At 38.6% G+C, this 25,720-nt stretch overlaps 1 protein-coding gene across 3 annotated transcripts in view; it reads left to right on the top strand.

Moving 5' to 3' along the window:
• LOC104593475 (Glyceraldehyde-3-phosphate dehydrogenase-like family protein) overlaps positions 1-25,720 on the top strand; it is a 47,644-nt gene that overhangs the window by 7,268 nt on the left and 14,656 nt on the right. For 2 of the 3 annotated variants that reach the window (XM_010253336.3, XM_010253337.3), the window contains 6 exons: positions 3,323-3,410; positions 3,511-3,603; positions 18,061-18,101; positions 18,477-18,530; positions 18,725-18,888; positions 24,602-24,671. In XM_010253336.3, coding sequence (XP_010251638.1) covers positions 3,323-3,410; positions 3,511-3,603; positions 18,061-18,101; positions 18,477-18,530; positions 18,725-18,888; positions 24,602-24,671 — 510 coding nt within the window. Of the gene's footprint in view, positions 1-3,322; positions 3,411-3,510; positions 3,604-18,060; positions 18,102-18,476; positions 18,531-18,724; positions 18,889-23,725; positions 23,856-24,601; positions 24,672-25,720 lie in introns of those variants that run through there. The other variant, XM_088891206.1, reaches the window with a different exon arrangement.

The raw sequence follows: 25,720 nt of genomic DNA, 5'->3' as shown, positions 1-25,720 counted from the left end.
GATGATAATAGTGAGTTAGGGAGCTAGAGAGCAAAGATTACACACACAACAATAAAAGAACATACCTTTGCCCCTGGGGGGTGAAGTCTTTATATACTGGAGTCCTTGTGGGTTGGTGGAGTGGTTCCTGGATCCTCGCTGTGATGGGATCCGCTTGCGTGTTAGGTGGGCAAAATGTCACCAACCGGTAAGGTTGCCCTCTCCTGTCTAAACCGGGGAGTGGGTGAGCTAATATATCCGTTGCGAGGTACGATCCCGTAGGACGCGGAACACGGTGGCGAGATCCTCGGGGTTGTCATGCGGAGGTCGTTTTGAACGGGAGGCGAGCTGCCTGTAAGGTACCGGGCTGCCTGATGGCGAGCTGATTGGTGGCTAGCTTCCCGATCTCGTGCTCTTTAGGTCTGTTCTGATACGAATGCCGAAGTGCCCTTGGACCGAGGTGGTCTTGGTGTGATCTTGTGCCGAGGTAGTCTTGATCAAGGTGGTTCATCTGTCCGGGTTTGATCTATAGTGAACTCGGTTCCGTTATCCTGGTCGCAACCTGGTATCGAGACGATCTTAGTTCGGGATGCTCTTAGCTCGGGGTGTCCTTAGTTCGGGGTATCAGGGTACCCAAAGTCACTTTGTAGCGAACTGATCATGATGAGCTGTCACCTGTGCCAAGTCATATCCACGTGCCGATCTGACCATGTCGAGTTGTCGCTTATGCCGAGTCATGTCCACGTGTCTCCCTGTCACGAGGTCGGGCCAAATTCCCCTTCATCAAAAACCACCCAAACAAACAGAGGAAAAACCCTTCAACTACCGAAAAAAGAAAACAACCCATCAAACAACACCCTAACCCCAGCTAAAAAAATTCCAAAACCCAAACCCCTTTGCAAGGCCTCTCAAAGTTGCTGAAAACTCTTGAGACTTGAACAGTTCAAAGTTTCTTCTTGTCTCTAAATCTTCTTACGGAATTAGGCAGTTGCTCACTCTCTCCTAATTCCTTATTACAATCAATCAATCTCTCTAATTCCAACACCACATATATTTTCAAAGGTTTGAATGGTCTCCTGTTCTCCAGAATCTTCACAGACCATTTCTTCGACTTCAGAACCTCTTGGCCCTTCTTTCTTTTCCAACTTGCTCATGAAACCCCCTGGCCAAAATTTACCTTATCTTCTTCCTTGTTCTACATTTTCCTACAAGGTTCTTCTTCCACCTCCCTGAATGATTTCCTAGCAAACTCCTCTCCCCCAAGAAAAATAAACCCAATATTTTACTAACTTCCATTTCTTTATTGACCACTGTCTCCTATTCCATTTTCTTTTTGATATCGCGAGTTTCGTCTAAGAAGACTTAGCTGCTGTTTCCATTTTTATCTCCTTATTTTTGTCAATACTTCCTCTTTCTCTTGTACACCTTTGCAACTGATGGTTCCTTCACACCACTCCCGACCCCAAATTCCCTTTCCTCTTCAATATGATCTCCTATTTCATCTTCTTTTTTATCCTCCCTAAATTCTTCAACTCTTTCCCTGATATGTAAATTACAATCTAAATCATGTGTTACTCCCTCTTGGAGTCCACCTTCAAGCTCCATTTGTGTTTAAGCCACTCTTCCATCAACACACCATCTGTCTGTGAAACCACATCTGCTGCTGAGACATTATTGGGCTTTTGAGAAACTGTCGCTGACTTCTCGACCAAATAAAACTGACCTGAATTCACCATCGCCATTATTCTTACTTATCAATTATTCTGCCTCCCTTGTATCACCAACCTCCCTGCAGCCAAGACTGTATGAACGTACCTCTTTCACATACCTTGTAGGCACCCATTCTCAGATGTTGTTTTTTGCTTTCAAGTCTGATTTTTCTCCTTATAATGTGCTTCTTCACTCGCATCTTTGGTTTTCCTTTTGAAGTTCTCAGCAAGCCTTGACAACCTCTGTTATCAAAGCTTTGCTGATTTTCCCACCTACCAGAAACCTTTGGACTTTTTGTTGGACCTTCACCGGAAGAACCCTTCACTCTCCCATCAGCCTTCTTTGCACCTCTCACACCAATCACAGGGTTGAAACCTGTGGTGTTTTGTCCTGAGGTTAAACATTTCTCAACGTCTGAACTATTCACAGGGGCCTTGATTGGGGGAGAAGAAATATCCTCCCCAATATCTCTCAGTTGGGTCATGTGACTTCCTAAAACTTCATGTACTTTATGGGCTGGTTCAAATAGAACAGTTCAACCAGACCCCAAACACTCCATACCAATTTTGATTTTGTGGTTACTTGAGACAACTTTAAGTCCAATCTTATCACCGACCCCACTTGAGCCTCCTAAAAATCTGTTGGCCCACCTCCTTAGTTCTACTCTGCATGCAAACAGTTTTCTGTGCAGGTGGCGTTTCATCTCTTCCAACAACTAATGCCTGTGCGAAGGTCCTGCTACCAGAGTGTGCTCCAAACCCTTTTCTGAACAAGGGTCCAAGAAAAACGATTTGTCCAATCTTTTCCTGCCATGTAGCTCATCTTCTTCGAACTGTTCATGTTCCACCCTGCGTCCTCTGCTCCAGAGAGCAGCTTCGGCATAGGTTGCAATCTAGATACTATGGGACATGCCATCTGATAAAACTTCTGTCTTCCTTGGAATAGCTTCAGGCTTCACTCCTACAACAGAGGTTGCAATATATGTGGATTGCACGTGACTGGTGATGGATGTCCTAGGTTAAGCTGAGTGCATGTGTTCAAACATGAAATTCATTATCAATCCTGAGTGATATGCCCCGTGTCTTATGAACCATTGGTATTTGTATTTAACTTGGAGTTATATGGAGCTCTTTCAATGCCTATTATTACTTTAAGTTTACATTCTGAACAAAAACTGTGGATCAATTTCTATTTTATCTCTAGAAATTGTGGATCAAGCTTCAAAAACTGTACCTGAAGTTCAGAAGGCCTCTCTTTGACTGGGAGATAGGGGAATGGGTGGAGTTTCTATAGAATTGAATTAGACTAAACAATTATATATATATGTGTGTGTGTGTGTGTGTGTGTGTGTGTGTTGTGTTTTTCTTTTGGATGTTTTATTCATCTTGACTTCCTCTTTATCTATTAATAAACTTTTCCTTTTATTACCAAAAAATATATATCGATATTCTTCTCATCCACCGTGACATTGAACTTGTACCTGCATTCTCATTCTTGCCAGTCCAAGATTTACCATTACACCAAGCAATGACTCCATCCTGCATATCTTTTTAGTGTCTTCTTCAATATTCAGGTTTATCTGAAGTGAGTATTTGAGCTTACCAACCTTGTACAGAATTGTTTCTTTTGCTAGGTTGGTGCTGGTCTTCCTGTCATAACCTCTTTGAACCGCTTACTTGCATCTGGGGATCCAGTTCATCGGATTATTGGGAGTTTGAGTGGTATGGAATTGGTCAAGGGTTCTGTTGTTTATGTATTTTCAGTGGATTATTTGATGCTTTCTTGTGATTGTGATCTTTATTTCCTATGCAATTTTAACAGGTACACTAGGTTATGTAATGAGTGAAGTTGAAGATGGAAAACCATTTAGCCAAGTTGTTACAGAGGCTAAATGCCTTGGTTATACTGAACCAGGTACTTAATAAAAGTCTACTATAGATGTTATATTCTTGACTTCTGAAATTGAGGTCATACTGTAAAGTTCTATAGCACTTGTTGAACATATAATTCTGTGTCTATATTATTGTAATGAAATTTATACTTTTTAAGTATTAATGTTTAAATTTGGAATTGAATGGTTTGCAATTGTTTCGTTATTCATCTGATTATACTTTTCTGACATAGTAAACAGGGGCAGGTGTATAGTTAAAAACCAGGGGCAAAACAGAAAAAATATAAAAAGTCAACACAAGTAAGAAGCAAGGAGGTCTGATATAGGAGTGGCAACAAGTGAAGAATAAAAGGGACACAGATAGGGAGGAATTGCAAGTGAAGGACATCTGTTGAAATAGTAAGAAATGGTTTAAACACTCATAAATTCATAACTTGACATGAATATGACACCAAATAGTGGAAAACAGGATTCATGTAGGCGAGCCCACATAGTTGGGACTAGGCTTAGCTTAGATAATGAGAATGGTGAATAGATAATTAAGAGAAAAGGATGGTAGAAGAAGATAGAAAGAATAGTCGTAACTCTTTTCTAGAATCAAATATTGAGTCATAGCATATTCATTATAAGGCTCTCGCTGGAGTCACACAAAAGAAGATGAGATTTTGAGCATCACTCAAATGAAAGAACCTAAGAGGCAAAATTCTAGCCTCAATCCTGTCATTTTCTTTTGCAGCAATATTATAGATCTTGCATGGACTTATTTCCCTAAACCAAAGACTCCTAAACACTCCTCAACCCATACCTATAGTTGGAATAACTTCAAAGTAATGGTTTATCTATTTTAATGCAACTTCTTGCTTTCACTTTTGTTGAAATATGTATATAAATATGTACTTGGGCGGCAGGGTAGTTTAGATCTTTCTCTTTCTTCAATAAGGAAATTTTTGTCCTTAATTTTCTTTAAATAGGGATATTTATGTAATTGTGACTTAATTAATGAGAGTATATTTTTTTTGATCAATATTAGTGAGAGTATATATGAGCTGGCTGCTAGAAGATAGATTAACTCTCTCTCTTCTAAGCAGGTTGATCACTTCTTTCCCTAATCTGTCTTCTCCTTTATTTCTCTCTTGCCTTTTCACTTCCTCTTTCTCTTTATCTTTCTGTTCTGACCATATTAAAGCAACCTTTTTATGGTATCAGAGTAGGGAGATTGAGATTCTTCATCTCCTTCCTTGATTGATGTGTTTGTTTTACTTGTTTATTTTTTGGTTCCTGCTACCCACTCTTGAGATTTATTATGCTGCAAATAACAGTAAAGAGAAGAAGGAAGAGAAGAGAAGAGAGAAGAAAAGGAGAGAAAAGAATGAGAGGCCAAAAAGCTATGCTGGCGGCACCAGCATTATGTTATATACTAGGGTGACCAAATAAAACAGGAGAAATTACAACAGTGCCCTTGCGATGCTAAATATATAAAAAGTACATCATTTTCAACACTCCCCCTCAAGTTGGGACATAATTGTCAAGCATGTCCAACTTGTACACATATCATTATGCCGTAAGTGATGTAAAACCTTAGTGAAGATGTTTGCAAGCTGCTCTTCAGAACTAACATAGTATGTACATACTTCTTCGCTAACAAGTTTCTCCCTGATAAAGTGCTTGCCCACCTTAATGTGCTTGGTCCTATCATGAAGCACAGGATTAGCTGCGATGTTAATAACTGCCTTGTTATCACAATATAAGGACATGGGATTATCAACGGTAAATTCTAATTCTCCCAACAAATTCTTAATCCACGTGATCTCAGCCACTCCATGAGACATAGCCTGGTATTCAACTTCAACACTAGACTTAGCCACAACACTTTGTTTCTTGCTTCTCCATGTAACTAGGTTCCCTCCCACAAAGGTACAATAACCATTGGTGGATTTTTTTTGTCATCAATAGGTCCAACCCAATCTTCATCTGTATATACCTCGACCTTCAAATGCCCATGTTTTTGGAACAACAACCCAACACCTGGAAATTTCTTGAGACATCTGAGGATCCTCTCAACTGCTTCCAAGTGAGTAGCCTTGGGAGCATGCATGAATTGGCTAAGAACCGACCGCTACAACATAAGCAATGTCTGGGCGTGTCATGGATAAATATAAAAGTCTTCCCACTGGTCTCTGAAATTACTTCAAATTTTTGATAGTTTCACCTTGACAATCACCTAGCTTACGGTTTGGATCAATAGGGGAGTCAACTGGTTTCACCCCTAGCTTACCGGAATCTTGCAACAAATCTAGGATGTATTTCCTTTAAGAAATGAAGATACCCTTTTGTGAGAGAGCAACTCCAATCCCAAGAAAATACCGTAAAGGGCCTAAATATTTCACTTCGAATTGAGTAGTAAGAAACTTCTTCAACTTCTGAATTTCAGTTTCCCAATCACCAACGATCACTATGTCATCAACATATACTATTAAAGCTGCAATCTTTCCTTCCCCTCTTTTCACAAATAGGGTGTGATTAGATTAGCATTGCTTGTAGCTAATCTGTTGTACTACTAAATGAAACCTACCAAAGCAGGCTCTTGTTGATTGCTTTTGGCCATATAAGGACTTCTTTAGTTTGCACACTTTTTGTTCACTACCTTGAGCATGGAAGCTAGAAGGTTGTACCATGTACACCTCTTCTTCAAGATCACTATTGAGAAATGTATGTTTGATATCTAACTAGTGAAGATCTCAATCAAGATTAGCAACAAGGGAGAAAAGGACCTTGATAGAGTTCATCTTCGCCACCGGAGCAAATGTTTTTGCATAATTCACTCCATACACCTGGGTAAATCCTTTTGCTATTAATCGATCTTTATATCTTTCTACTGTACCATCAGCTGAAGATCTACCAATTTCCCTGTGCCATTTTTGTGTAAGGCATTGGTTTTCTCTTTCATTGCATATGTCCATTCAGGAGCTAAGAGGGCTTCTGCCACATTTTTGGGAATAGGAACACTGTCAATAGTGGAGAGGAAAGCACGAAAAGAAGGTGAGATGTTCTCATAAGAGACAAAATGGGGAATATGATGTTTATGGTGCAAGACCTAACACACTTCCTTTGAGCAATGGAACGGTTTAGGTCATTAATAGCAGAAGTATCAATGTTAATGGGATCAATCATATCAATGGGAACAAGAGTACTTGGCTGGATAGAATCTGTCCCCGGGAGTCCAATGGCACTAGTGGTATAGCATCCAAATGCTCCACATCTCTTGAACTTGGGTGGCTCTTGTGTCCATGAAAGAAAACACGAAATGGGGGAGGATCAGGAATAGAAAGGAGCATAGTTGTCAAGGCGACGCCTAGGCTACAAGGCGCCCTTGGAGGTTCGCCTCGCCTAGTTGCCAAGTAGTTTTGTGCACTATGTTATAAAATACTTCTATATTTTTCATTTTTTGACATTATAATTGTAAAATAGGCATTATTAAACTAGAATACTCATTTTATGTGTTTATATACTAATTTCTTTTTATTATTTTCTTATTTGTTAGTGTTTAATCAACACAAACATTGCTAACTGCTGTATTGAACCCATGGTTCAAAGTATTTCTACACCTCTGGGTACCGACAAGGTGTATTAGTACTTATAACGATAGTCTCCCTACTTTTTTATTTCTTTGGTTTTCAATTTCATTTTATATATATATATATATTATTTTAAAAAGTGGGTTCCTGTAAACACGTGTAAACATGTGTATTGGGGTGCCAAAGATACAATACAATACATCTGATACGGGGCGTATCGTATCAAAGTTTTGATTCTTGATTGAATCCTCAATGATTTCAGAACCTGAACCAATAAGCAAAGGAAGAACTTAAAATTTTGTCTAATCAACACATTTTCTTCTTACAGATATTCTTCTTCCACCTTTTCTTTTCTTCTTTTCCTAGAACAAAAGTAGGGGTTCAGCCCCTATATTTTTTGAATTTTCTTTCCCTTATTCCTTTTCTTCTCATAATATGCTGATTCTCTAAACTTAAAACATGAAATTTATACTTCTCTTATGAAAAACATGGATAATTATTAAGGAAAGATGGTTATGGAACCTAGGGAACTACCCTAGGATATATGCTTTTACTTAAAAAAAATCCATCGCCTAGGCGACTAGGCGACAAGGTGCCTTAAAAATTATGAAGAAGGTAAACTTGAGCATGTTTCTTCTCAGCCATACTACGCTTCCCCCGAGGAAAAACGGAGAAGTCATCTTAGCAACAAGAGAGAAGTGCTTCTTAACATCAAACTGATAAAGAGGCCAATCATAGCTTACTACTAAAGATAAAAGAACTCTCATAGAAGTCATCTTAGCAACAAGAGAGAATGTCTCATTGTAATCTATCCCATACACCTGGGTATATCCCTTGGCAATGAGCCGTGCCTTATATCTCTCAATGGACCCATCAACATGATACTAGATAGTGTAAACCCACTTACACCCAATAGGTTCCTTCCTAGATGGTAAGTCAACAATATCCCAAGTATTATTTTTATGAAATGCTTCTATTTCAATCCTCATAGCATCATTCCACTTTGGTTTGGCTAAGGCTTCAGTCAATGACTTTGGGATGGGTTGAGAGGAAATGGAGGCTATAAAGGAATAGTAGGATGGGAACAACAGGCTGTAAGAAAGGTATTTGGAAATACAATACAATGAACCATACATTTCTTCTTACCTTTCCTCAAAGAAATGGAAAGGTCAGGGTCCGGAAAAGATGATACTAGTGATGGAGATGTCGGACCTGTCCCCTCTTCAGTGATTGGAAGCGCTTGAGACTGAACTGGAGATGTAGGAACAACTTGTGTCTACCTTTGTCTTTGCCACTAGTACCACCTTTGGAGAATCAGATGAGTGGTAAAAACTAGAGGACTAGCAGGAGGAGGGGGGAGCAGGAATGGGAGACCTTGGAGGAGAGGAGACCTCCATGGGAATGGGAGTAACGGTGGAGGACTCAACACAAGACTTAACTAGAGCTGATAAAGGAAGGGGTGAAGAAAGAAGAATGACTATAAAAGGGGACTGACTTTGCAAATGTGACATCCATGGACACAAACCGGGTGCCACTAATGGGATCAAAACAACAGTACCCTTTCCGTGTGGAGGCATAACCAAGGAAAATATACTTCTGAGCCTTAGGGTTCAAACTTATGTCTATGGGAACTGGGAATGTGGACATAGCAAGTGCAACCAAAGACACATAGAGGAATGAAGAAAACATCAACATCAGGAAAGAGGACACCAAAAGGAGACTTTAACCCCAAGACTTGAGAAGGCATATTGCTAATGAGATAGGTGGCTGTTAAAATTGCATCATCCCAAAATTTCATAAGAACATGGATAGCAAAAAGAATACTCCTTGCAACTTCCACAATATGTCTGTATTTTCTCTTCGTAGTTCCATTTTGATGTGGATTACATGCACAAGAGCTCTGATGAACAACCCCAAATCTGTCAAGGTAGGAGGTAATATCTTTTTCAAAATATTCCTTAGCATTGTTAGGTTGGAATATTTTTTATGCGGGTATCAAACTGGGTGAGTATATACTCATGGAACTGTTGCACAAGTTTAGGCACTTTAGTACAAGAGCGCATAAGGTAGAAGATGAAATATTTGTAGCTACCAATACAAGGTAAATGGTAAAGCCCCCACACATCAAAGTGAACAATATTGAAAGGAATGGTAGATTTTTTATTGCTTGTAGAATAAGTATTCTTACAATGCTTTGAGAGTTCACAATATAGACTCGACAGACTTATTCCTTTAAGCAGTTCTGGAAACAAATGACTCAATGAAGAAATAGACAAATGACCCAAACGATGACGACATAACATAATACGACTAGTGGACTCTGAAACAAAAGCAGTTCTCTGAGGTTGTACTTGGCTTTGCTCAAGCATGTCTAACAGATGTGTCCCATTCGCCTCATGGCCACTCCCAATCACCTTATGAGATTTCATGTCCTGAAAAACACAATATGAAGGGTAAAAAGTCACACTGCAATTCAGGGATTTAGTTAAATTACTAATTGAAAGCATATTGGTGTTAAGTTTAGGTACATGAAGAACAAATGATAAGGTCAGGGCATGTGATGTTTTGATGTCTTCTTTTCCTGTGATAGGAGTAAGAGAGCCATCAGCCAGGGATATCTTGTTCTGTCCAGAAAGGAGTTGGTAAGAGGTGAATAAGTGTGAAACATTGGTCATATGTCAGAGGCAACATAGTCAATTATCCAAGGGATTTTATGAGTACCTGAAATAGTAGCATGATTTGTAGTGGCACGAATGCCTGAGTGTGCATACACAGAGGAACAGTTTTTGATGAAGTTGGTGCTATAGCAGTAGACTCCAAATGACTGACTATTTGGACATACTTTTCATACTTAGCCTTAGCGGCTACTAGTTGCTCTCCCACTGACTTCTCACCACCCTGACCCTATTCAATCTATGAGAAGGTGTACATTTGCATTTCCATCTTTTCCATTCTCAATCCTCTTTCCACTGTTTGCATTCTTGAGTCTGGTAGGAATGAGCTTTGGATGCAACTTCCAACATGTGTCTTTAGTGTTTAGGCTTTGGATGCAACTATTTGGCCATACTTCTCATACTTGGCCTTCGGCTTCATCCCGACATTAGCATAGTGATCCACCTGTGGCTCTACAGACTAAATTTGTCTTTTGCTATCCTCACTACTCATCATAGCATAAGCCTAAGATATAGTCACCTCATCCTTTGCCAAAACATTTTGCCTCACAATATCATACTCCCAATTAAGTCTAGTGAGGAACTTGAAAACTCGATTTCTCTCTACCAACTTCCTATGTGTTTTAACATCCTTTATACAACCCCAAACAATAGTTTCCATCAAATCAATCTCCTGCCAAAGAGATTTCAGCATGGAGAATTAGACGGCTAAGGGCTTCTCCCCTGTCTTAGATTATGTTAAAGTGAGCCGAATAGGGGTAGTTTAGTCATCTTATGTGTGTTAAGTAGTTTGCTTATGTGGCAGTTTTATTAGAGTACTCTGCCCCACACTTAAGTATGGGCAATTTAGTCTTTGTAAAGGTCATTAGAATCTAATAAAGATTAAGGGGGTCGACTGTATGGGATGTCCATCAGATTTTGACAGACCCTTATTTTCTTTCTTCTTCTTCCCTTCTTCTTCCTCTTCTTCTTCCTTCTCTTCCTGGTTCGAGTTACTGTAGCAGCATTCAAAACATGGTATCAGAGCCATGTTCCTGACCTACTTCAGTTGGTAAAGCACCTCAGCAGTGTTCGTGACTCTTCTTCCTGCCTTTCTGGTCAGTCAATGGAGAGAACTGGTTTGCCCTAGGTCTGAAACCTCACAGCTTGTCTCTCTCTGCTGCGCATATTCTTCTTCATCAAGAAAAGTGATTTCAGCAGTGAATGGTTGGTTGAGACTCTCAAAGGAAGGTCGGTTATCTCTTCTTCTTGTGTCGCTGGTATTTCTGGGTAGAAACCCTTCAAGAGGCTATTAGTACTGATCAGAACCTAGAGAACTAGGTTCATTGTTGCCCTAGAACGGGCTGTGTGTACAGTAGCCGAATGGTGTAGGGGCTGCTGTAAGTTGTTGAGTGGTGTTAGGGCTGCTGTAAGTGGCCGAGTGGTGTAAGGTGTAATGCTGTGACCTAGCCGAGCTTTTGTGGTTGTGTAGTGCCCTCTTAAAAGTGTTAAACTAGTCTGAACTGGGTGTAACAGGTTTGACTATGTTGTGGTGCTTGTGTTGCACAATCCTTATTGAGTGGTTGTAAGAGGGCTTACATGTGATTAGTGAGTGTTAAATTGATTCTTATGTGGTTCGTGGTGTTGTGAAATCAGTAGTAGTGTGGATAAGAACAAGGCGTATACGTGCTGAAACATCAATTTTTGGATAACAACAGTCAGCTTGTTGCTGAGAATTCAGGTTAGAGGCAACTATGAAAGGTACCATGGCAGCAATAGGAGATGGGTGTAATGATCAGAAACCTAGTGTGGTGGTTTCCCCTGACTACCTAGGTGTACAGATGACCTCAATTAAACTGAATGGGGAGAACTATGTTCCATGGGCTAAATCTGTGGAAGTTTTCCTCAAGGCAAAGAGGAAGGTGAAGCACATAAAAGATGAGAAACCATCGGCTAACTCCCCAGGTTTGATAATTGGGAACAAGAAGATGCTCAAATCATGACTTGGCTATGGAACAGTATGGAACAAAAAATTAGTGCCAACTTCATGTTTCTTGATACGGCTAAGGATATATGGGAACATGCTAAGAAGTTGTATTTTGGACAAGATAATACAACAAGAGTATGTCAACTTTATCAGGAGTACTTTGATTTGCAACAAGGAAACAAAACACTAGAAGAGTACTATGCCAGCATGAAGAATATAAGGAATGAACTCAATGTCTATCATCCCCTCACTCCAGATATTAAAGTTCAGCAACAGCAAAGGGAACAACTAGATGTTACAAGATTCTCGGTGGGGCTGAAATCAGAGTATGAACCAGTTAGAGCCCAAATATTAGGGAGCTCCACACTTCCTACACTTGAGGAAGTATTCTCACGGCTTCGCAGAATTTCTTTGAAACAGACAGAGAATCCCACATAGTCTGATAGATCAGCACTTGTGACAGCTAGAGGAGGTGGACACAGTACAAGAGGGGGAGGACATACCTCCCGAGGTGGCCGTGGCAGTTTCATGATTGGTTGGGGTGGTCGTGACTCAGGGGAAGGCCGTGGCAGAGGGAAGAATAACTCTGCAAGGAAGTGTACTCATTGTGGTAGGGATGGGCACACAGTGAATTTCTGTTATGACCTACATGGCCCTCCCTCCAAATGGGCTAATCATGCTGCAGGTGAGGTTGACATCAGTGACAGTAAACAGGCAGACCGTACTCCTCTCCCATCTACATCTACTTCTGGGAGGGAGATGGTGAGTGTATCGCGTGATGAGTATGAACGGTTCCTTCAAACTACTTCACAGCATACCACTGCCACACTTGCCCACTCAGGTATTGCTTGCATGTCATCTAAAACCTTTCCCTGGATTATTGACTCTGGAGCCTCAGATCATATGACCGGGACTCTAGGTGTGTTCTCTTCTCTTTCTGAAACCTCCACATCACAAACCGTTACACTTGCCAATGGGTCCTCATCTCCCATCTGTGTTGGTAATGTTGACATGGCTTCTGTGCCCTTATCATCTGTTTTATATGTACCTAAGTTTCCATTCAATCTTATGTCTGTTAGTAAAATAACCAAAGCTCTTAACTGTTCTGTTACCTTCTTTCCTTCCACTTGTGTTTTTCAGGATCTCAAGACGGGGAAGAAGATTGGTGGGGGGCATGAAGCTGGTGGATTGTATTATCTTGATGGTGGTGGATCTTCAATTGCTCTTCAGACTTCACTTACTCCTCTACAATGGCAGACTGGGACATCCATCTTTCAAGGCTCTCAAGATATTGGTTCCGTCATTGAGTCATTTGTCAGTTTTGCAATGTAAGTCATGTCAGTTTGGGAAACATCGTCGTGTGTTCTTCAGTCCAAGAGTTGGGAGTCGTATGTTGAGTCATTTTTCTTTGGTTCATTCAGATGTTTGGGGTCCAATCAAAATAGAGTTTTATAATGGGTACAAGTATTTTGTCTCCTTTGATTGTTTAAGAATGACATGGATTTACTTAATGAAAGAAAGAAGTGAATTATTTTCCATTTTTCAAAAATTCCATGCTGAAATACGCACATAATTTGGTGTTCCAATCAAAGTTCTCCGTTCAGATAATGGTCGTGAATGCTTTCTTACTTCATTTCAATAGTATTTAGAACATCATGTCATTATTCATCAGACCTCATGTGCATTCACCCCTCAACAAAATGGGGTAGCCGAATGAAAGAACCATCAACTTCTTGAAACTGCTTGGTCTATTCTTCACCACATGAATGTTCCTAAACGGTTTTGGAGTGATGCTGTACTCATTGCATGTTTTCTCATTAATCGGATGCCCTCCTTCATTCTTCATGGTCGGTCCCCCTTCTCTATCTTGTTTCCCACTTTATCTCCTTTTTCATTAACTCCTCGTGTCTTTGGTTGTGTGTGCTTTGTCCACAATCTAAGTCCTGGAATAGACAAGCTAGATGCACGCTCAATTAAATGTGTCTTCCTTGGCTACTCTTGGACTCAAAAAGGGTAGAAATGTTATAATCCCATTACCCAAAAGTGCTATGTCTGCCCTGATGTCACTTTTTTTGAGTCTATACCATTCTTCTCAAGTCCTGAAGCTCCTCCAATTCCACCCTTACTTCCTATTCCTCTTCCTGTCAGTGATCCAGTTCCAGATGCTGTTGTTGGAGTAGACTCATCACCTCATCCAGTGCAGATCACCACCGAACGACCACCGGTCCGACAAGTGTATACACGTCAAACGACACCGGCCCCTCCTCTAGCTTCTACCTCATCTGCGGATCCTCTCATGGCTCCTATTGCTGAACCTTCAGACCTTGACCTACCCATTGCCTTACAGAAAGGTAAACGTAGTTCTACCCTCCATCCCATTTCCAATTTTGTTTCATTATCTCGTCTTTCTACCTTACATCGCCAGTTTGTTTCACTTTTGTCCTCTATTTCCCTACCTAACAATGTTCAAGAAGCTCTTAGTTCACCTGGATGGCGGCGGGCAATGGAGGAGGAACTTTCTGCTCTTCAACATACTCAAACGTGGGAACTTACTACTCTCCCACCTGGTAAGCATGTTGTGGGCTGTAAATGGGTGTATACTGTGAAATACTTGCCAGATGGTAGTGTGGAGCGTCTGAAGGCCAGACTTGTTGCTAAAGGTTACTCACAGTTGTATGGAGTGGACTACATAGAGACATTCTCTCCGGTGGCTAAGATTGGTTCTGTTCGTGTACTAATTTCCCTGGCAGTTATGTATGATTGGCCTTTGTTTCAGCTTGACATAAAAAATGCCTTCTTCCATGGTGATTTGGTGGAGGAGGTATATATGGAGCAACCACTTGGGTTTGTTGCTCAGGGGGAGGATGGTAAGGTGTGCAGACTGAAGAAGGCAATTTATCGGTTGAAGCAATCACCACGTGCTTGGTTTGGGAAGTTCAACAAAGTGGTGAAGAGTTTTGGAATGAAGCAATGCTAGGTTGATCACTCAGTGTTCAGCTATGACTCAGAAGTTGGGAAGATCTTATTAGTGGTCTATGTGGATGATATTGCCATTACTGGCAGTGATAAATTGGGGATTGGCAAACTAAAGGTATTTCTACAAAATCATTTTCAAACAAAAGACCTTGGAACATTAAAGTTTTTCTTGGGAATAGAAGTTGCCAGGTCAAAACAAGGTGTAAATCAGTGCCAAAGGAAACAGGACTGTTAGGTGCAAAACCGGCTGAGACCCCTATGGAACCTAATGTTAAGTTGAGCAGTGATACAGGAGAAGTATTTGAAGATCCTAGAAGGTATAGACGACGAGTGGGAAAGTTGAACTACCTGACTATTATGAGACCTGACATCTCCTTTGCAGTCAGTGTGGTGAGCCAATTCATGTAGAACCCTCGTATACCTCATTGGGATGCAGTTCTTAGAATTGTAAGGTATTTGAAAGGAGCTCCAGGCCGTGGGATATTGTATAAACCAGGAGGAAAACTTGAAGTAGTTGGGTATACAGATGCAGATTGGGCAGGCTTAGTGAATGACAGAAGATCTACTACAGGCTATTGCACATTTCTTGGAGGAAACCTTGTGACAAGGAAGAGTAAAAAGCAGACGGTTGTGGCCAGAAGCAGTGCTGAAGCCGAGTATAGGGCCATGGCACACACTACCTGTGAATTAGTGTGGTTGAGGAATCTCCTAAAAGAAATTGGGTTTCACATGGATAAACCTATGAGATTGTACTGTGACAATCAAGCTGTACTCCATATCTCATCCAACCCTGTCTTTCATGAGAGAACAAAGCACATAGAGGTTGATTGCCACTTTGTGAGGGAGAAGGTTCTTGCTGGAGAGATAAATACAGAACATGTGGGCTCGAATGATCAGTGGGTAGATTTGTTTACAAAAGCTCTAAGCTCAGGGAAAGTGAACTACCTATGTAACAAGCTGGGATTATATGACATATATTCTCCAGCTTGAGGGGGAGTGTTAAAGTGAGCCGAATAGGGGTAGTTTAGTCATCTTATGTGTATTAAGTAGTTTGCTTATGTGGCAGTTTTATTAGAGTACTCTGCCCCACACTTAAGTATGGGCAATTTAGTCTTTGTAAAGGTCATTAGAATCTAATAAAGATTAAGGGGGTCGACTGTATGGGATGTCCATCAGATTTTGACAGACCCTTATTTTCTTTCTTCTTCTTCCTTCTCTTCCTGGTTCGAGTTACTGTAGCAGCATTCGAAACAGATTATTTACATCATTCTTCAATTTGTAGACCCGAGCAACATTCAACTTTTGGGAATAGGTCTCTATGACACTATCCCACACTTCCTTTGCAACTTCCATCCATAGGTAGTGTTGGCTAATATGTGGCTACATAGAATTCACTAACCAACCCACTACTATGTAATTTTCCTATACCCACCTTTCATAGGTAGGGTCATTCTCCTGTTTCTTCTTGCTCCCAATGATGTAACCCCATTTCCCTCTATTACACACATGTTCCTTAATTGACTGAGACCAGGATAAATAATTGGTTCCATCCAACTTCACAGTGGCCACAACTCCCAACAAAGTCTCCACTGACCCCTAGGTCCAAACCTGGAATCTGTGGGATATTTGGTTTCTCCTTTAGTTTGCTCCATTGGGTGAACAAATACGAACAAAAATCAAAATAGGGCTTTACTAAGCTAGAATTGCTGTTCAAAGCAAAGAACTACTTTTGAACTACCTAAAACTAGGGTTTCATAGGACCTAGCAGAATGGGAGAAGAGGAGAAAGTTCAACCGCCCCTACCAGAGGCTCTAGAACTCTGTCTAACATAAATTGCCCTAATGAAAATCAAAAGGTTTTCCTTTGATCCCCAAGCACCAGCTCCAAAGTGTCTCTAGGACCTGTAGCAAGGTTTCTCCAGTTATCTTGGGTTTTCAGGGAAGCACTCTAAGAACCTGCCTTGGGCTTCAACTATGGATGGAAATATCCACAAAACCTCTCCAAAAGCCCTCCCAACTAGGCTACATAAGCTGCTAATTAATCACCCGATCAGTTCTCCATACACATTGTGTATGGGCCAAGAAAGGATCTTGGGTTTTCAGGGAAACACTCCAAGAACCTGCCTTGGGCTTCAACTATGGATGGAAATATCCACAAAACCTCTCCAAAAGCCCTCCCAACTAGGCTACATAAGCTGCTAATTAATCACCCGATCAGTTCTCCATACACATTGTGTATGGGCCAAGAAAGGAGAAAGATGTCGAAGGTGAGAACCTGTTCTGATACCAAGTTGTAAAGCACACCTGCAGTAGTAATTCAGAAAGTATGGAAAAGAAAAAGAGAAAAAAGAAAAGAGAAAAAAAAGAAAAGAGAATAAAAAGAAAAAGAGAGAAATTTCTGCAGAAGTTTGTGGAAGGAAATGAGAGAAGAAGAGAAGGGAAGAGAGAAGAGAAGAGTTTGATCCTCTCTCTAGCCCCCCGGTTAGATCTTTTATTCTTTTAATTCTAATCTGAATACAATTCCCTGGACTACCCTTAATGGGGTGGCCAATAATAAAAATAACAAAAAGAGGCCCATAACTGAAAAAAGCACAAACATAACATAACTTAAGTGAAATAAAGAAGTTAAGGCCCATTTGGCCCATTCTCACTACAGACTCCAATTCTTTACATTCAATTTAGTTCATTGTCTTCTTCTCAATATGTTATCCTTGCTAATAGTGCCTTGTCTTGTGTGTCTGGAGTTGGACATGTTAGCCTCAATCAATTTAGTCCTTTGTCTTCAGGATTTTATGATATTTGAAGGGGTCAACTGGTATGGGTATCATATATAGAGATCATGGACAGTTAACTATGTTAGATATCACAGTAGTTTTGACCTTTCTCTTTCTTTAATAAGAACATTCTTGTCCTTAATTTTCATTAAATAGGGGTATTTATGTAATTCTCACTTGTTCAGTCACTTCTTTCACCCCTAATCTGTCTTCTTTATTTCTCTCTTTCTTTTTTATTTTATTTCTCTTCCTCTTGTTATTCTGACCTTATTAGAGCAACCTTTTTAGCTTTTAATTTTTGCGTGGTTGAGCACAAATTAGTCTTTTCCTTTTCTTTTTCCCTTAATGCAGTCATTTAATGACTAGATTCCTTATTGTAGTTTTCTCATATTCATTTCATTATTTCCAACTTATGGTTGGTTCTTATCTCCAATGAAAAGTTGAATCACATCTCCCAAGGATATATAGTTATATTTCAGAACATAGACTTATGGTATTGTTTCATTTTGTTCTTTCAGATCCTCGTGATGACCTTGGCGGGATGGATGTTGCAAGAAAGGTTTGGTTATTTTTTAACTAATAGATGCTAAAGCTAGTTTAAGCTCCTTGGTGTTCTCAATTCCTCCATCTGTAAAAATATTAGAATGGATGAAACATATCTGCAAATAGGTCATACATCTGTGCTGCCAATGATGTAACTGTGTACATAATGCACTATTTGGAATTGGATTATTAGCAAAACAGATAATTTTACAACAAAACTTTGTATTCTTTTGAACAAGGATTAAAAATTAGATGTCTACTAAAACTTAATTATCTACTTATTTAATTAAAAAGTCAAAATTTCTTTTGAAGGCAAATCAAGGCAATTTTCAATATGAACTGTTTGATTCTTATTGTCCTCACTGTCTGGTATCTATGTTTGTCAAAACAGGCTCTGATCCTTGCTCGACTTCTTGGGGCACGGCTTAACTTGGATGACATTAAGGTTACTATTGAATTGCATTTCCTTAATTTCTAGTGTACAACAGGATAATTGATATTGTTCATGTTCAACTCCTTTTTATTAAATAAATTGACTATTTTTTATTTATATTTATATCTATCAAAAAAGAAATTATGATTTATATGTAAGCTTATTTGAACATAACAGGATTCTCATTTCATGTCCATTTTTCTCAGGTTGAAAGCTTGTACCCTGCTGAAATGGGTCCTGATAAAATGTCTTTGGAGGACTTCTTGTCCAGTGGACTTTCCTCGCTCGATGAGGGTATTGATGAAAGAGTTAAAGTGGCTTCCTCAAAAGGGAATGTGCTCCGTTATGTCTGTGTTATTGATGGGTCAAGGTATTTTAAAATTTTATTTGACTCCAAGATACCTAGATATGGATATTGATGTGTTGTAAATTTGTAATATTATACTTACAGGTTTATTTATTATTTTACTATTGCGATACTATACTTGTAGTTTTTTTTTGCTGTTTATTATACAAATGAGAATAGACTGACAAGAAAATGCTCTGCTTGTACGGTTCTTCTTCTCATTTCTTTTCTCTCTTCTTACTTCTTTTTCCTTTAAACAGACCAAAATCAATCAAATTTGGTATCAGAGAAATACAAGGGAAGGAGTTCTTCCTGATTCATGTGTTTGAGGTTTTCTAATGTTAGCAGACCATACAAATGATGTCAGCAGTCATTTGGTTGACATGAAACAACAACTAGGATAAAAAAATAAAAAAACATTGTGGTAATGGCATATCTGATCAGTTCTATATAACCATATATAGCCTGTATCTGGTTTTTGTGATTTTGTTGGAGGAAATTGTGTACTGGAAGAACAAAAGCAATTTGTAGTTTCTCTTTCTAGTGTAGAGGATGCGTATAGGGTGATCTCCTGTGGACTTTTATAAGCCTTATGGCTGAGGTCTTTACTTGAGGAGTTAGGGGTTGTTTGGAGGAAGCCTCTTGTGTCATATTGCAATAATTAAACAGATGAGGTGGATGATCATTTTTTTCGTGAGCTGGTTGTTTTGGAAGAGGTGTCTTCCATATGTGAAGATGTATCAGCAGGTGGCTGATTTTTTTTTACCAAAGGTGTGCCAGACTCAGCTATAGAATATATGGACATCTAGTCTCATCTTTTTTTTGCAGAGCAGTAACAGTAATTTTATTAACAGAAAAAAAATTACAAAAAGGAGGTGATAAGATGGCACCTCTACAAACATAGCAACTAAAAACCAATAGAAGCATACTAATGGCTGTTACAATTCTGGATTTCAGGTACATTCCAAAAATTCTCCCCCAAACCTGATCTACTAATCAGATCAAACTCAGGGAGCACCAGAACCCAATCTGAGACAAAATGTCCTACTGAGGCCACCAACGCCTTGATATTTTTGGATTTGTCTTCAAACAGTTTCCTGTTCCTCTTGTTCCAAATGACCCAACACACAGCAAAAGGGATACAACTCCAGACTATTCTTGCTATAAAATCTTTTGTTATTACTATAGTCTGCCACCTAAGCAGGGGCACATATGTAATTTTTTCCTTCATTATATCGGACTAACTCAGAACCCACGACCTATTCTCCTCTCTTATTGTTTCGCCTGTCTCTCTCTCTTCTTTCTTTTCCTGCTTTTTCTCTTCTAGAAACTTTCTGCTGGTATACTTGATTGTTTATTGCTGAAACCTAGAATGACTCCTGAGATTATTAAATGGGAACCATGACAAGACTTGGTCTATATCATAGGGACATCTAAGGGAGATAATCTTGTACTGGTATTAATTTTTGATGGAATAAAAGTTGATAGACAGTTTTCATGTGGACAGTTTTCTTGAGAAGATACTTACCATTGATCACCTTTGAAAGGTGAGAACCCAGAGAATGAATATAGACTTCGTAATTTGCAAGAAGAATTGGTGGTTTTATTTACAAAATACTCGTATTCATCTTGCTAGAACTCCTCCTAGGAGCTCTAAGACTGCTCTAGAGAATTTTCGAAGTTGGAATACTTATGCAGATGTAGAAGCAAGGAAATAATTCATGGGGAAAAACCAGTTTTCCAATTCCTACATCAATTTCAGAATTTTTGGGTTATGGGATATTGTTAGTTGGTATTGTTTCAGTTTTTTTTTTTTATATTTATTTTCTAGTTGTTGGTGTCTTAAGAACATGGTTCTGTTTTATAGATTTTTTTACTGTTTCAAAATTACCATTTATGGTAACTCTTGGACCTACTATTTGTAGTAATTCTTGTAATTACTATTTTTAGTCAATGTTTTGAAAGTTGTAATTGTATCGTAAATTGTAAGATTATTTCTGTTTTTACAAACTTGTCAACAAAAACTAAATATAGTTATATTTGAAAGCTAAAATATATAGGAAAGTGACTGTACATTATTTTTAATTTGTATCTACCATATATGTACCTAAAATGATAGAATTTACCACTTATACAATAAAATCCGAAGATATCAAGTTTAACTTGAAAGTCAAATAAATCTACAATGGCTCTTTAAGCTACATATGATGGAAAATAAACTCAACTTCTAGTCTTAAATAACGAAATAACATAAATATATTATTTTCTTGTAAGGGCTTTAAAAAGTCTCCCTTGACAAAACTGAATATAAATAAAAAACATGCCAAAGTAGAGAAATAATTCATAATTGAATTTATTTGAACCTCAGTGAATTGTGGAAATCGTATAAATTCGAAGATTTATGAACCAATTGTAGGATTAAAATGAGAATTGCAAGATTTTTGCAGAAAAGGATTCATACATAAGATTAGAATCAAAACCTTTGGGATTCTTGATTCAAATCATGAATCGTATTGTAAATCGTAAGACAAGGGATGGGTGTTTGGAATTTGGACCTTGTTGCAGATTGTCTCTCTGATGGTATTATTGATATTATTAAGACAAGAAGCACCCAATTGTCATATAGAGATGATAAGATCACGTGGATGCATAATAATGATAATAGATTAACTCTTAAATCTGCATTTAATGTAATTTGGCGTCATAAAGATAAAAATAGTGTTTATAAATTTGTTAGGAAAAATATTGTTCCTACCAAGATATCTTACTTTTGCTGTTGATGGAGAGTGCTGAAAAGAAGAATAGTTGTTGATGCAGAAATTCAGAGAATTGGTGTTCTTTTTTACTCAAGGTACTAGGCTTTCAATATATTACCTTGGAGTCTATAGGTGTGTGCTTGAAGGAACCTGTATAAGGTAACCAGTTTGAGATGGTGGTTGATGTATGTCCTCTTTTTATCATTTGGAAAATCTGGAAAGAGCGCAATAGGAGAAAATGAGAAGGGAAATTTTGTTGCTCCCAGCAAGTCATTTGACGAGTAATAATATGGGGGCAGCAGCTTCTCTATCATATCTTCTTTTCTTAAGGAAATGAACTGGCATGAGAAGCTGTCCATCCAAAGTCTGGGAATTCACATAAGAAGTTAAGCATGCAAAGGTCAGACTGGTTTACATTGAGCCTCCTGCTCTCGTGTTTGTTAAGGGGTGATGGTGGTAATTTCGTTCTGCCTCGTTCCATTAATATGGTGTCATTAAAACCTTGGCGGCTGAAGCTTTTGCTTTGCATGATGGCCTACACCTTGTTAAGGCTTTGGATTTGACTAGTCTTATCTTTTTTGATTCTAGAGTTTTGACTAGAGTCTATCTTTTCCTCCCACTCTTTGGTGTTAGTGGTCTGATGCAGTGGAATTAAGGCAGTGCATCCACTTTGAATTGAAGCATACCCTGCATGAAGGTCATTAAGCAACTGATTCACTTGCTAACCTGGGTCATGATAGCCATTTTTCAGCTTTCTTTGGCTCTCTCACCAACTTGTCTTGTAATGTTGTTCAGAACCTTTGACAGAACAAGTTGGGCATTCCTTTCGTTTGATCTGATTGAGATCTTTGTTTTACACTTCTTCCTTAATCCCTGGATGCTTCTTTGTTTATTTATTATGAGTTGGGGACTTTGGTGTATAGTTTTTTCTTGAGGGGTAAGGCTTTCTATGCCCCCCTTCATAGTTTTTTTTTTTTTTTTCATTAAAAAAAAAACTATGGAGGCTGCCCCTCCACCAGGAGTAAAAGTTTGGAGTCCAAAAAAATAAAAAAAAAATCAAGTTTTTTGTAATGCAATTGGTAGTGCCTGCCGATATGAAGAACCTCGTTCAAGTTTGTGCTGCAAGGGGCTTTTCAAGAATTGGAATAGTTTCATAGAATCTGTTGCACTTTCACCATTTTCTATTGCTTGTAGAAGGGAAGATTTTTAGGGATAAGAGAGGGAAATCCAGGACCTTCAGGGATTGAAGGCATTTTTAGGGATAAGAGAGTGAATATTGTGGCACCATTTTCAGCACCTATTGGAGTAGGAGATTCTTTAAGAGTGGTGGTCAGTTTTTATGGAACGGTTGAAAAGAGCAAGAATGATGAATGTAAATAAGCTAATTATTGATGGAGACTCTAAGTTGGTGACGGAGTGGTTGCAGAGTGGGGAGGCAATCCTATGGCAGTACAGAAATGAGCTAAAAAAGTTCTTATGGTAGACTAGGGAGATGAAGTGAGACTTCAACGGGTTCAATGGACAGCCAACAGCATGGCTGATGAACTAGCCAAGCAAGGGGTGGGGAGGGAGCAAATCTTTTGGGGACAATTGTAAGTGAAGTTGTATAGGGAGATAAAAACTTGTCATCTCTTCCACTAATGCTTGTAATTTGTAATTCTTAATTTGCATTAATAAAATGCTCAGTTATTGATAAGAAAAAGGAGTCTCTAGTTGAATGTCTCATAGAAAAAATTGAGCATGGCTTTCTGGTTTTCTATCCCAGTAGATTCCAAGATCTTACTTTTTCCAACTTTTCTAACAGTTTGTAAGCTGCAATATTTCCAAATCTAAATTCTATAAATGGGTCTTATACTTGCCATTTCATGCTTGGAATAGGGATGATTCCCCCCCCCCAGTAATCTCTATTTTGTTCTACTCAAGGTTTTTGAACTGCCATTGACCCGGATGGTTGAACTGTTGACCGTTTGACCTGGGCAGCAGTTAATAGTTTGAAATTAAAATTAATTTAATAGAAAAATAAAATAAATAAAAAGACATTTCAGTTCATACTTTCTTTACTGAGTCTTCTTTCTTGAGAGAAAACTCAACTCTCAATGACTCAGGACATCTGCAGCAGCGATCCAGGGCTATGGCCAAGGTGACTATCAACTGCCTCTGTCTCTTGTGCGGTTACAGTGATGAGCCAAGGCTGCCATTTATAGTGATGAGCAAAGGCGACCATCAACTCCCTTTATGGCTTGATCTCTTCCACCAGTGATGCCATTTGAAACGGAAAATATTTTGATCCCTTTTTTTATTTCCTATGATGGTTGGAAAGTAAAATTTCCAGTATTTGACATGGAAACAAAGGCAACCATCACCTATTTTTGGTATGCAAGAGGAATGAGAGGTAAAAGCTTCAAAAGGGTGGATTGGTCATCTAAGTAAAACCATCAATCACTTTGTCCTGTTTTTCTTTTTTTAATTCTCTTTCTTTAATATAAAATATAAATAAATAAATGAAAGGTACCTAGCATTTTCCAAATTCATCATAGGTCTTAAAAGTTTGACTGAACCTGTACAGCATAATGTTGGCAGAACATAGCTGTTATTATTAAAAAAATATATAATGGTAGCTATTTTCTAAATAAAAGGAAAGGTGCACAGCATTTTCCAAATTCATCATACGTCAAAGAAATGTGACTGGGTCAGTACTAAACAGCAATGTTTGCACATTATAACTGTTATATTAAAAAAAAACAAAGGAAACTACTTTCTAAATATTAGATATTTTATAACTATATTTATGACATCACGGGTCCTGTTCAACCCGAACACTTGAACTGCTAACCTGGAAACTGGAGGCCAAAGTGGTTCAATTTCCAGGTTGGTTTTTAATACCTTGGTTCTAAGTTATTTTTCCGTTGGTTCTTAATCATTCTGTTTTGTTTCTATTCCATTTTCTGCCATGTAGTGGTGACATTCTTCTCTTTTAGCAGGTGTCATGTTGGCATTCAAGAGCTTCCAAAAGATTCTCCTTTGGGGAGATTGAAAGGAAGTGACAATGTGGTATGCTCATTAATTCATTTGAATGTTTCTAATAATCATGCCATAGTAAATCTGTTTGTAAAGTCTTCCAATAAAATGTGCAAAACAATCTTTTCATAAATTGAATTCATGAATTGTTCATATTAAAGATCATGGAAAATCCATTTAGAGCAGGCGTACATGTCACTTTGAATTGGATCTCCTGTCAGCAAGCTCAATTTTGTTTTGCATAACAAATTTTATTATTTATTAATATTAAATAAGAGAAATGCAAAAAAGTGGATGTTGAGAATTCATCCATAGGTATTATGCAAAAAGAACTTCTCATATAATATCAGAAAATAAAGAAGAATAATAAATGATGACAAATGCTGATTTGGAGAGAGTAAGATGTGAGTGTGTGCCTTTATCACTAGCATTTGTTTGACTCTCTGATTGATACATCAAATTAGATAACTACCCGACTATAAACAGCAACAAAGTACATGATGAATTTAACTGGCTTCCATGAAATCATGGTCTTCCCACTTCCATTTCGACACTGTTATTGCTCCCCTCCAAGGTGGTCATAAATGTCAATCATGCCCAGTTTTCTTACATTATGATTCAGCTTCAATTTGACAGCTCCTTTTATAAAGGTATCTACCAACTTGATCAGATGCTACAAAACAAAGGCGGACTTGATCAGATGCTACCAACTTGATACACCTTGATATGCTTAGTCCTATTATGCTAAATTGGATTGTATGCAATATTAATTGATGTTTGACTATACAGTACAAAATCATAAATCTATCATATTCAACTCGCAACTCTTTCAACAATGCCCAAACCTACAAAGTCTCTAGGATACCTTGAGCCATAGTTTTGTTTTCAGCCTCTAAACTAGTTTGAGCCACAATAGACTATCCCTTGCTCCTGCATGACACTAGATTTCCACCAATAAGAGTACAATTTGTAGAGGTGGAGCATCTTCATCATTGATCCAACCCAGTCTACATATGTGAATGCCTCATTCTTCATGTCAGAATCTCTCTGCTAAGCTTCCTCTTTTAAGTTAAGATTCTCTA

This window comes from Nelumbo nucifera, chromosome 7, assembly GCF_055504915.1.
Source record: "Nelumbo nucifera cultivar China Antique chromosome 7, China Antique-T2T, whole genome shotgun sequence".
NCBI lineage: Eukaryota > Viridiplantae > Streptophyta > Magnoliopsida > Proteales > Nelumbonaceae > Nelumbo > Nelumbo nucifera.
Note: the sequence above shows the minus strand (reverse complement) of the source record. Positions and strands in the feature narration are given on the sequence as shown.